Here is a 13,497-nt window from a genome sequence, read left to right as displayed (position 1 = left end):
GATGATGATGATGATGATGATTTCCCACCTTCCCCCCAGGGACTCAAGGTAGTTTAAATAATAATAATAATAATAATAATAATAATAATAATAATAATAATAAATTTATTTATTTATTACCCGCCTCTCCCTCTGGATTGAGGCGGGGAGCAACAAAGAATACAAAATATTATAAAATACATAAAACTGATTAAAACATATAAAAACTAATACATTATTCAAATAACAGCCAGCAAGACATCTTAAAATTCAACTGGGTAGGCCTGCCGGAAGAGATCAGTCTTTATTACTTTTTTATATTCAGAAAGACTATTGAGTTGGCGTATCTCTCCCGGCAGCCCATTCCACAGTCTGGGATCGGCAGCAGAGAAGGTCCACTAGGTAACAGTTGTTAATCTAGTTTTTGCTGGCTGAAGTAAATTCTTCCCAGAGGACCTGAGTGTGTGGGGCGGATTGTACAGGAGAAGGCGATCCCCCAGGTAACCTGGACCCAAACCATGTAGGGCCTTAAAGGTAATAACCAACACTTTATACTTCGCCCGGAAACTAATTGGCAGCCAGTGTAATGATTTTAACATGTACCGGTGGCCAACCGGGCTGCCCTATTTTGCACTAGTTGAAGTTTCAGGACGAGGCACAAAGGTAGCCCTATGTAGAGTGCATTGCAGAAGTCGAGCCTCGAAGTTACCAGCATGTGCACTACCGTCTTTAGGTCTTCCAAATCTAGGAAGTGGCGCAGCTGATCAGTCTGATCAGCTGATCAGTGTCTACGATCAGTCAAAGCTAATCGTAGGCACTCTTGGCCATCGCATCTATCTGAGCTGTCATTTAGAGTAACGGATCCAGGAGCAGCCCCAAGCTGCGAACACAGTCTTTCAGGGGGAGCGTAGCCCCATCCAGAACTGGTTGACACACCTCCAAACTCAGGTTGGAACTTTGACGGTGAGCACCTCCGTCTTGTCTGGATTCATCTTACAAGATTAAAACATACAATTAAAACATATAAATATAAATTTATAAAAGTTAAAATAGAATTGAACCCACAGTAAAATTAAAAATATTAAAAAGAGAGCAGTAACAATTAAAACAAAGCAAAAAAATCCAATACATCAACACAGGTCCAGAGTATTTCCAAAAGCCTGCAGGAACAAAAAGTGTTTGCCTGCCTCCTAAAGTGTAACGAAGAGGAAGCCAGCCTAGCCTCCCTGGGAAGGGAGTTCCAAAGCCTTGGAGCAGCCACTGAGAAGGCCCTCTCCCATTTACCCATCAGGCTTGCTTATGATATTGGTGGGACTGAGAAAAAGGCTGAGAGAAAGACTGAGGGCATGTCTACACAAGTCATTAAATCAGGTGTGGGTCCCTATGCATCTATATGATACACAGGGAATCCTGGGGGCAAGCAGGGATGCCCACGGGCTTTCTGTGGGATATCGGGAACTGCAGAATGAAGTTTTTCCCTCTGTAGAATATCCTTGTGGATCTATAGTCCCATTAAACTCAATTCTATTCAATTCTACTGGTTCAACCACTTTTGAATGAAATACCTAACTGCATCACCCTTAGACAAACTATTTGGACTCTAATATCTTTTTCTGTTGTTCAAATCAGTTTACAAAGCAATAAAAATCTAGTTAAAATAATAAAATTTACAAAGTACAATAATTTTAGACCTCAAGGTGAGTTATTTACATAGTTGTAGAGCTGTTCTACACATTACACAGCAATACGTGGTTGATATTTGGGTGATAGGAATGAAATATTTAAAACTGGTTAAAACTGAATCCAGGCAAGGAGGTGGTGATGCTAGTATGGAATGTCTATTGTCTGAAGGGAATTAGCTTACCTGTGATTGATACAGTTTACAGATCTTTCTGATCAGGTTAGGAGCTTAGAGGTACCTCCTAAATATGACATTGCTTCTAAGAAGCTGGTTACAATTGTTGCCTTTCTCCATCTTTGGCTAATTAAGGCCTTTTTCCATCTTTGGCTAATTAAGGAGGCCTTTTCTAGACATGCCACAACTTGCTATGGTCATCTATGCTTCTTAACTTCCAGGCTTAGTTGCTGCAATGTGCTTGTTATGAGGCTGCCGTGGAAGATGACTCAGAAGATTCAACAATCCAGAATGCCATCTGACAGGTATTTGAAGGTGTAGTCATATTCTACTAGTTACATTGTTGCCTACCAATCTTCTTCCTGCCCTAGTTCAAGGCGCTGTCTTAACCTCTGAAACCTTGCACAGACTGGTGCTCCAACACCAGGACCATCTCCTTGTTGAGTCCAGTCAGTGGGCTTTATTGTCTGTGCCATTTTCATGACAGGTAAAAGCAATAACACCTTGTAGCAGGGCTTTTACTACAGCCATTCCAAAGCTGTCGAACCTCTTCCAGCATTGGTGAGGACAGCTATTTCTTTCCTCCCCGCCCCAAACCCAAAGAGCTGCAGTTTTTTAGCAAAGCTTTTGATTTAAGTCTTGTTACTGAGGCTTTTTTTCCACAGAGTGTATTAGCTATATTTTTATTGCTTTGTAAACTGATTTGAACAACAGAAAAATTGTAAAAAATATTTTAATAATAATAATAATAATAATAATAAATGCTCCCTCACTTCAGAAGCGCCTTGCATGAACAAGCAAGCGCATCTGGGAGTGGGCTACCCGTCCTCCTGAATATGGTAGTTTACAACCCATAACCCACAATATGAGCACAGAATAAACACAGATCCAGTGAGTTGAAAGCAGCTGGTGGTCGGGAGGCAGGTCATGTCCAGGGCAAGAAAGAATGACAAGGCAAAAAGCAAGTATTCCTTTTCCTCCTATCCCTTCTCCTGTGTAAATTGCCTTCTCCTGAGGAGATGCATTTGGTAAGACTTTAACATACCGTGTAGTTTGCCCTTTAGACACACTTTCTGGTTACAGTGTGCTACACACTGCAAATAGAAATATGGATGGAGTTAAAAGTGTCTAACTCTAATGTTGAAATGCTATGCCATATCCTTAACTGCTTGCATTGCAAGACCTTTGTTAAACAGACCAGTCTTCTACACTAGGGCAAATGGGCCATTCCAAAATTTGAACAACCTGGCTTTATCAGCAAACATCCAAATCTGATTGGGAGAATTAACAAACCCTCCAGACCTTGGGACAGAAATGTGGAGACTGGGCAAATCTTTAAATATCCTCCTGTATTCATATGAAGGTATAGATAAGATTCTAACACTTGCATTTTGACTCTGAAGTCATACTTACTAGTACATTTGTGTTTACCCTCACATACATTTCAGCAGCATTCATAGTGAAGAAAATGAAATGAGTTGACAGCCAGAAAGTCAAATCTTACCTCGGCCACAAATTCACAGTACTTGTGATATAGAGGTAATAAAACCAACTCATCTTACCAGGCAATTGAAAGGATTACTAAAATAATATAAATGAGTGGTTAGGTGGTATAATTATTACAGAACAGCTTTGAAAAGTCACTTTACTACTTCTATTCCTGTGATCTAACAATTTCATAATACTTTGCAGGTAGACGAGAAATCTTACTTGTTTCAACTGATATAGTTGTACTGCTCAATCAAAAGGCTGTATTTTATATCTAGCCCACAAATGCTTGAGTTGTTTAAAAGAGGATTTCTTTATCTGGATCTTAGAAAATGGCACTTCTTTTAAAATTATTTCCTTTTCAGCAGTCGGCTAAGAACCTAGTTCAAGCAGTCCACTGATATAGCTACACACAGGGATTACATTGAAATTCCGAAGCCAAACTACAGGAACTGTCGATGGTGCCAGTACATAGCAGATCTCTCAACTCAAATGTTGCATTGTGTCAGTCCAGCTGTAAGCACAAATAAAGTACAGGATTTGAAGGGCGGAACGGGAGGGGGAGAAGTCCCAACTTCCGTAAATAGTCAGAAAGAGATTTTGTTCATTTTCACAGGATAAAACAGGACAGAACGTACAAAGCACAGCACAAAGCAACACAGCAGAAACCCATTACTTACATGACTTTGTGAGTCTTTTTCCTCTCCAAACAGATTTTTTTAAAAGAACTTTAACACAGAGAAATATTGTCAGACATGCATCTTCTGATCGCAAAATGTTTGCATTTTAGTACCCTTGTCAGCTTACTGCAAAGCACTGTACATGGTGCTGCTTTGAAGGCTGTTTGGAAACTTGGTTCAGAACATGCCAACCAGTTTGTTAACTGGACATATTTTAACAGTGCAAACAACATCCTTACAATTGCTGCCAATTTGTTGGATTTGACATTTAAAGTAGCTATTCCAAAAACACTTATTTAGGAGCAAGTCCGACTGAATTAAGTGGGATTTATTTCTGAGTAGGTATTTTAATTGGGAAGACTATGTAGGTGGTGGAAGGACTAACCCTCTTCCCTCAGTGCCATAGTAACAATCTAAATTAGGCTTTTGCAGCTGCATTTTCCTTTTCAAAAAGGTAATCCAATCACAGGTCTCCCAATGTCATGTCAAGTTTGGTTCTGTACATTAAATGGAGACCTGCTTCATACCTCTATGACCACAGCAAGCCCTTGTAAAATGGCACTCATATAGAAATCTCCAGCTCCTTATTAGTATAAAATGTATCTTTAATATGCTATAATAATATGTATGAACATGTCTAATAATCCAAAATCAATCACTTACATTTCAAGACAGCCCATATTTATTTATTTATTTATTTATTACATTTTTATACCGCCCAATAGCCGAAGCTCTCTGGGCGGTTCACAAAAATTAAAACCATCATAGAACAACCAACAAGTTAAAAACACAAATACAAAATACAATATAAAAAGCACAACCAGGATAAAACCACGCAGCAAAATTGATATAAGGTTAAAATACAGAGTTAAAACAGTATAATTTAAATTTAAGTTAAAATTAAGTGTTAAAATACTGAGTGAATAAAAAGGTCTTCAGCTGGCGACGAAAGGAGTACAGTGTAGGCGCCAGGCGGACCTTGAGAACAGCCAACCCCATGCTATATAATGCCTAAGGTTGAATGTGAACTACTATAGAACAAGCTTCCAAATATCCATGCTTGCCACCTACTTTAGCAAAGATCAAAACTAGTTCCAACACTTCTCTTACCTGACCCAGTATAAAGTTATAGTAATTTTATCTGATAGGCATACTGTATACATAGTGACTCATTGCTTTTAGTATCAATACAAAGGAAAACACATTTATCAGTCACCTAAAGAATCTGGAGATATAAATAGTTATTTCATTCTCCCGCTTAAAAACTTTTAAGTGACACAAAAGTCTTAATCAAACAGATGCTCTTTTCACATTCACAGAGAACACCAGATTGGAAATCAACTACATCTAATTTAAAAGAGACTGATTATATCTCTTATAGTAAATGCCACTACACTAAATAGCCACCATTGGCACATAAGTTATCATGGTTTCACATAAGTTGCTATACAGAACAGCAAAGGACACGGGGAGTATATGATTGAGGAGAACAGGAAATGGCTCTCCTAAAGACATTAAAGCCAGCTCAGGGCAAGCTTTATGAACACAAATCTATGCATGCCTTTTCTAGGACAGGAGTGCACTGCTCTCATACACAGTGTGGCCCATGGAGCCATGAGGACTGGAAAACCCTTGCCCTTACCTCTGGCAGGGTCCTCATGACTCTGCAAGCCATACTGGAAGTGTCTGGGGGCTGAGGACTCCTGCCCCAGGCTCAGAGATTCCTCTTCTTCTTCAAGGCTGCACAAAAAAGTGTTAAGATGGGAAGATTATATTAGTTGGCATTATTAAGTGGCTTAATTAACAGTATTAAGTGGCTTTATTAACATTAAGTGACTGAACAACTGAGTTCCCTCACTAGTGCTAGTTAGTGAAAGCCTGGGGTATCCCTTAACAGTGCTAGCAGGGCAAACCCTTCCTTCATCTCTGACCTCTCAACAGAGATCAGTGATAAGGGAAGGGTTTCCCTTGCTAGCATTAGTTAGGGAAAGTCTAGCACTAGTGCAGGAAACTCCTCACTTGCGGTTATGTGATAGTAGGGGATGTGCGTGCGTGCTTGCATGTGTTTGTGTATGTATGTGTGTAAGTGCACAGATGAGTGCAGCCCTTGGCCCTATATCCATATCCAACAATAGATGCAGGCCTCAAGGGGGAAAAGGTCCCTTATCTAGGGACGATGAGGTTATTAAGGTAGGTTTTCCACTGATAAGAGCATAATAAAACAGCCCTCCCTGTTTTAACTCTCATAAAGTATTATGCAGTCACTGCAGTGCTGTCACTTTGGCCTGGTTTACACATTATAGATGTGATGCTCCACACCATGGTTTGGTGGCTTAGAAACAAGCTGCAGGCTCAACTGTGTTGTTCTCCCCATCTTATCTGGGCTCCCTCCTGCCACGTCTTGGCTTTCTTCAGCCATAATTTGTCATGGCATACAAAATGGCAAACGATGGTTAGCATTGCCCTTAGACCACTGTTTGAAAAGCCACTCCAAACCATTGTGTTAAAGAATGGCACACCATCGTTTGCTAGTTTGATGCCATAGCAAACCATGACTAGAAAAAAGTAGAGAAACAAATCTGCATGCAAGTAAGAGTCTGTGACATGTTCTGAAACCTCCATAATCTTGGTATTCACATGCCAAATGCTTTACGCCTTTTTAAAATCTTTTAGAAAGGATTTTAGCCCTTTCCTCGATTACTCTGGAGAGAGAAATTTTTGAGGGCAGGGTGTGTGGTGTGGTGTGGTGTGGTGTGTGTGTTCCAGCTGCCATGGCCTAGAGCAGCCTTCCTCAACCTGGGGCGCTCCAGAAGTGCTGGACTGCATCTCCCAGAATGCCCCAGCCAGAGCTGGCTGGGGCATTCTGGGAGTTGTAGTCCAACACATCTGGAGCGCCCCAGGTTGAGGAAGGCTGGCCTAGAGTGAAGTGAAGCTAATGCTCCACTTTCAGTTTTGATTGCAGAAAGTAAGGTGCTTATTTAACACAATGTCTGCATGAGCATCCTGAAAACTTTGCTCACTTCTTTGGGAACAGATCCAATGCTCTAATACAGTTTTACAGAAACAATGCTCAGCAAAATAGGCATCACATAAAAAAAATATTATATGTTGGAGGGGGAGGAACAAATGCTTCTGGGAATTTTATTGTTGCACTCATGTCCTACTTGTGGGCTTTCCTTGGCATTTGGTTGGCCACTGTGTGAGCAGAATGCTGGACTAGCTATGTGGACGTTTGGTCTGATCCAGCACGGCTCCTCTTATGTTCTTATAGAAAGTGTGTTTACATTCATTATTTGATACAGTTTTCAAACATCAGGTGCACTGACTCAGTACATGTTTCATGTAACATTGATTGTCCCCTACAAAATATCCCCTCTTCATCACCCCCCCAATTTGTCAAAGGACCTTTGATCAGCTTCCAACAACTGCCAGCAAAATATCTACGTCTCTGCCATGAAATATGTCCGAATATCAAATATGCCATGAAATAGGTCCTCTTATACCAATCTCATATGATCAAGCAATTCCATCCTGGCAGCTTAAGACCATAGTTTCAGTTTACGATCTCATCAACCTAGGACAGCCAGTAAGAGCAACTGCCTATTTGCATATGTTCATTCCTTCTCGGAAATACCAATTCAATGCCATCAGCTAAGAAAGATTGCTAGTTGGCTCAGCTTAAATCTTATTTTAATAGCCAAGGAAAGAATAGGGGCCATACCACCACCAAAGGGGGAGAAGAATATAACTGTTCCAGTAAATATCAAAGCAGTAGCAGAGAGCTAGCGAGTGAGAGTGAGATGAATAGAACTCCTCTCATTTACAACATTGAATGCAACTCTAAGATTTTTTTTTAGCATTATGATTTTTTGGTCGCAAGAAATCCAAGTTCTCTATGACAAGCAATGAAAGGGAATGTCCATACATGTGGCACTCAGTGCAATACACCGGGAAGCCCCCACACCCTGTATGTACTGTCTGTGGTATGTTTTATGTTTTAAAATTTTACATATCTAGGGTGTGTGGGGGCTTCCCGGTGTATTGCACTGAGTGCCACAGGTATGATTATCTGCCTGCTGGACAGAAATCATAGGTGTGTGCTCGGTGTAATGAGCTCCTGGCTCTCAGGGAACAAGCACGTTCCCTTGAGGCCAAGGTTGCTCACCTGGAGAAGCTAAGACAGGCAGAGAGGTTAATAGATGAGACCTTCAGGGACCTAACAGTGATGTTCCACTCCTTTGGTGACAGCTCATCTTATGTAAACCACCCAGAGAACTTTGGCTATGGGGCAGTATAGAGATGATGGTGATGATGGTGATATGGAAACAAGAAAAGAAAATACAAATACTTTAAGTTCCCTTGAAAACCAGACTTGTATTTTGGGCTTAATTACATGAGGCTTTTATTGCATGCTCATGAGTGGTCACTCACAGAACTTTTGTGAGTCCTTTACATGATGTCCCGGGCACCTCCTGTGCTGTTTGAGCTTTACCTTGCTTTCAAAAAGAGCTTTATCACACCAGGTTAAAATCCCACATCCTTACTGGAGCTTCTGCTTCTGGATGCTTTGCAGGATTAAGATCAGTTCCCTTACATGGGCAGACACATGCTTTAAATCAAGGATGCCTTTTCTTGGTAAATCCTATGAGCTTCTCTACATGAGTGATTTACTGTGTGCTTGTGATTGGCTATTCATGGAAGTTTGTGGACTCTTTACATGACACCATCAACTTTCAGGATGTCTCCCATGCTTTCCCCCAGTACTCACTTTTTAAAAAACGGAGATAATGCAGGATTAAAATTATCGCGGGATGAAAAGCTGGCATAGCACTATAATTCTACCACTAGATGGCACTGTTTCATTGAATAGAATGCCATTTAATTCAAAATCACATGGTCGCCATCTAAAGGAGCCAGTCGTAAATCCCAGTAAGGAGGTGGGTTTTTTCCCTTAATGTAGAGACATTCTATATGCTTCATTATACAACCACTAGATGGTGCTGCCAGTATATCAGATTAAACTTCTTTATTGGGTTACCTCTGGTCTTTCTGAAAGCAGGTTAAAGTGGGGAAAGCGCAGGGAGATGTCCTAGACCTTGACAACATCATGTAAAGGACCTACAAGCATCCACGAGTGACCAGTCATGAGCGTATAATAAACTATTTGTTTAGAAAGTTCAAAGATTGGGGAAAGCCCAATAAGAAGACTTCAAAGTGCAATTTTCCTGCGAAATTCTGAAGTTGCACTATAACCACAGCGCCATCTATTGGCTGTAAAATGAAAAATACAGAAAGGTATTCCCGAAATCAAAGCATGAGTCCGCCTGTGTAAAAGAACAGTTCTTATTCCCGCAAAGAATTCAGAAGCAGAAGCCCCAGTAAGGATGCAGGATTTAGCCTCGTGTTGATTAAGCCCTCTCTCTCATTCCCTCTCACTCAGTCTCTGGCTCATTTGTCCTACTGGATGAGAAAGCAGGAAAGCATACTGATTTATAGCGTCAGCAGGCCGCCCATCAAGAACTACCACAGTAAACTGGTTACTCAAGTCTAAGAAGCTATCACTTTCCTTTCTCCGTAGCTCAGTAAGCTCTTGTCTTTTCACTTGGTGCTCAGTGTAATTTATGTCTAAGGGAACAGACTGCCAATACAATATCTGCTCTCTTTTTTTTTAGCACATAGCAAACTAAGTAGCATGAAAAGTTCCAAAGGCCAGAAGCTTCAGCTACAGAAAAAGTATCATGGCTGAGATGGATTGGGTTGGGAGTGGGCATTCCTTAGGAGTAGTGGCCCTTTCCATAAGAATCCCCTCAAAAGGAGCCTTGTCAGGCTGCCACAACAGTCTGAGCCTAACCTAAACACTCTGTCCAACTGTTTTGTGTGTTTTTAACCCTCCTGCCATTGATCCCTCACTTTAGCTCAGCTTAAGAAATATTAAACAATAAGTTTTCAATTGATTTCCTAAAGCCCACAGAACTTAACAAAACATTGTGAAATATCCTAACAACATAAGGAGTAGCTTAATAACTGTTGCAGTCTTAGCACACAGGAAGAAAAATCATAGGAAAATTTTATTAGTGAGGCTTTCATAAGAAACGCCTTTTAAAAACAAGCTGGTCAAATGTCCATGTATTTAAAGGAATTTATTTGGGGAAAGTGGAGAGGGGGGAGAGAGGAAGAAAAATGAAAAATAAGGCATCAGGGTTGAAAATAAACCCAATAGGTGAATCTAATGTAGCTAGTTAGAGCTAAGTCCTGCTTTAGGAATAGTGGTAAATCAGTATATTAATGTATTGGCTCTCCTACATCTAGAAAGATACAAATTATGTTTGCTGGGGGCAGGTGTGTGTGCATATACATATGTATGTAGAGAACTTGCATACTGCAAGTATCCCCAGGGTCTGGGGATGCAGCATCCCCACATGCTGCATATACACATGCCCTGGTGTGAGCTGCCAGTGAAGGTTAATGTCAACATGGAGGGGGCTTGAAGCAGCATAGTGAGGAAGGGCCAGGCTGGAGCCTCTTGAACTAATCGTAGAGGAGTCTGGAGGGAAAGCTCTGCTTGGCCCCACCCCCGCGAACCCACCAGTGAAGCAGATTGGGTCATGGACCCTTGGCCCAAGCAGCGTGGGCATGGCCTGCCCTCCTCCACAGAACTGCAGGTGTGCAGCCTTTGCACATCAGCCACCTTTCTTCCTGGCCAGCACCTGCGCCGCAGCGCAAACTGGGATCCCCAGGTAAGTATGGGATCTGGGCTACTTGATGATTATATTAGAATGTGACAGAAAGTTTGGAAATGGCTTTTATCTAGTCTGATGCCCTCACTATATGGCCTGACTTTTACAACTTCCACTCAAAAAGCAATACCACCAACGACAACCAGGATTAAAACAAGCCCACAAAGTATCTAGAAGCGTTCAAGAGGCAGCTGGACGACCATCTGTCAGGGATGCTTTAAGGTGGATTCCTGCATTGAGCAGGGGGTTGGACTCGATGGCCTTGTAGGCCCCTTCCAACTCTGCTATTCTGTGATTCTAATACTGGTATATCAGTTCCCAGGTCAAGGCAGCTACAAATTTCACACAAATATCCAAGTAGTGCTTTATTTCACTCACTTAGGGTACAGTCTGCAAACCAGTGGAACTTTAAATCCAAGTAACTCTAGCTTTATTGGTTTTCAGCTTGTTAACTCCTCTCAGTTCTGAAAATTAGCACAAATTACATTTGAGAATGGTTTGAACATGTTCCCATTTCATTACCAAGATGCACATTCAAAGATACATATCTATAAACAGTAGCCTCAAGATCAGCCCTAATAGTTTCTATAGCTAAGTAAAAGGCTTCAGGATTATATTTTGAGACCTGCTATAGTGCAATAATTTGGACTCTTGACCCCATATCCCCTCTCATATATTAGGGTGACCATATGAAAAGGAGGACAGGGCTCCTGTATCTTTAACAGTTGTATTGAAAAAGGAATTTCAACAGGTATCATTTGTATATATGGAGAACCTGGTGAAATTTCCTCTTCATCACCACAGCTAAAGCTGCAGGTGCCCTGCCCTCTTTTAAATCTGGTTACTCTAGTATAGCTCCTGCAGCTTTAAACGTTGTGATGAAGAGGGAATTTCACCAGGTTCTCCATATATACAAATGACACCTGCTGAAATTCCCTTTTCTATGCAACTGTTAAAGATACAGGAGCCCTGTCCTCCTTTCCATATGGTCACCCTATCATATATGGCAAATACCTGGGGTTACTTGCCTTTAATACAGCAGACTAAACACGAGTCCAACAAACCAGGCAAAAGTAAAATGAGAAAGACCTCAAGGCTAAGTGCCAACAATCTAATTTGAAAAGAAAAGGTTTCTGTATTCAGCAAAACCAAACTAGTATGTCAGGTTGCTGAACTGGGGAAAATACATTCATGAAAGTTAAAGCTTATCAGTAGACACACCCAGGATCAGCTTTCCCTCTCCAGGGATCTGGCAAAAGATAAAAAATGAAGAAGTGCAAGGTGTTAGTGGAGATTCCAGTATTTTAAAAGTAATGTATTTCACTGGGATTGGTGGTTGACCAGAAGCCTACAAATTATGGTTTGGCAAGACATAATTTACAGTCTCTACTCATCCCTCCTCTCTCTCCTCTCTCTGCACACGCCTAAGAACTTGGAGGGAGAGCAGGGTGGGGTCCTCTCATATCCCACTGGGCTTTGGAGCAGGCAGAAGCAGTGCACGACCTACACTGCTCCTACCTGAGCCACAGCACAGGAACATGACAGGAGAAGCTGTTTGTCACTTCCTACAATTGGAGAGGGGAGGCTGAGTTTCACGTAATGCACTGGACATGGGATGCTGAAAAAGCCATAGTAGAAAAGCTCAACATGAGAAACTCTTCCTCTGATTTGGGAGAGGGAAGTTTTTCTTATTTGTACTGAGCACAGGCACTTACCCCCTTTACTTGTATGAGAGAAAGTGCAGCCTTTCCCACCTGGTACCTTCCAGCTCTTTGGAGTTACAACTCCCATCATCCCTAGCCCCTGGATATGCCGGCTAGGACTGATGAAAGTTGGAGTCTAAAATATCTGGAGGGCACTAAATTGAGAAAGATTGCTCAAGAGGACAACACTGAGGTTGTGGCTCTTACTTTTTCATGGCTTTATACCTGAAACTGCCTCCTGGAACATCTACATGATGCAACATTCCTCTTCCTACAATCTCCCCTCAAAAACAGCTTTCCATGAAACCTTTTACTTAATCCCTTTTGTCCTCATCCCCTACTAAAACTAAGCCTAACCAAACACATATTTTCCCCACACACAATCCAACTGTTTATCTTCATTTCCAAATGGTGCCCTATTTACTCCCATTTCCCCCTCTTCTGCCTTTCCCCACATATGGTGCTTTATTTTTTGCCATACAAGTGAATAGGAGCCATTCACTCATATGTGAGAAAGTAAAGAGATGCCATTCCCTCCTGCAATGGTGATATTATGTGTCTGGGATGAATAGCAGTTTTGCCCCTTCTCAACTGTGGCTCAGATTTCAGCCTGTGTGCTTTGCCTGATAGAAAACTAGTGAAAACTGGGACAGCTCTTATCTGTATAGCCCTTCCCTTCATCTGCTTATCCCTGCACTGGATTCCATTTTTTATTTATTTTATTTTATTTTGCATGACAGGCTAAAATCCCACATCCTTACCAGGGTTTCTGATCCAGATTCTTTGTGGGATAAAGATTGGCTCCTTTACACAAGTGGTCACATGCTTTGAATTGAGGACACCCTTACTTGGGGAATTCTATATGTTTTCTATATATGTCATTATATAGCCACAAGATGGTGCTGCCAGTATTACAATTACCCTTGTTTATGGGTTTATCTCCAATTGTTCTGAAAGCAGGATAAAGGGGGGAAGCACAGGAAATGTCCTGGAGGTTGACAATGTCATGTAAAGGACCCGCAAACTTCCATGAGTGACCAATCGCGAGTGTGTAA

General features: G+C 41.4%; 1 protein-coding gene across 2 annotated transcripts in view; it reads right to left on the bottom strand.

Annotated features, from left to right (window-relative positions):
- RIN2 (Ras and Rab interactor 2) overlaps positions 1–13,497 on the bottom strand; it is an 80,207-nt gene that overhangs the window by 57,126 nt on the left and 9,584 nt on the right. Inside the window, exon 1 of one of the 2 annotated variants that reach the window (XM_063130166.1) lies at positions 5,645–5,684. The exons of the other annotated variant lie outside the window; for it this stretch is intronic. Within the exon in view, the coding sequence (XP_062986236.1) occupies positions 5,645–5,677 (33 nt within the window). The 5' untranslated portion in view covers positions 5,678–5,684. Of the gene's footprint in view, positions 1–5,644; positions 5,685–13,497 lie in introns of those variants that run through there. 2 annotated transcript variants of the gene reach the window in all.

This window comes from Elgaria multicarinata, chromosome 7 (genome assembly GCF_023053635.1).
Source record: "Elgaria multicarinata webbii isolate HBS135686 ecotype San Diego chromosome 7, rElgMul1.1.pri, whole genome shotgun sequence".
NCBI classification, from domain to species: domain Eukaryota; kingdom Metazoa; phylum Chordata; class Lepidosauria; order Squamata; family Anguidae; genus Elgaria; species Elgaria multicarinata.
The sequence above is the reverse complement of the archived record's forward strand: the minus strand, read 5'-3'. Positions and strand labels throughout refer to the sequence as shown.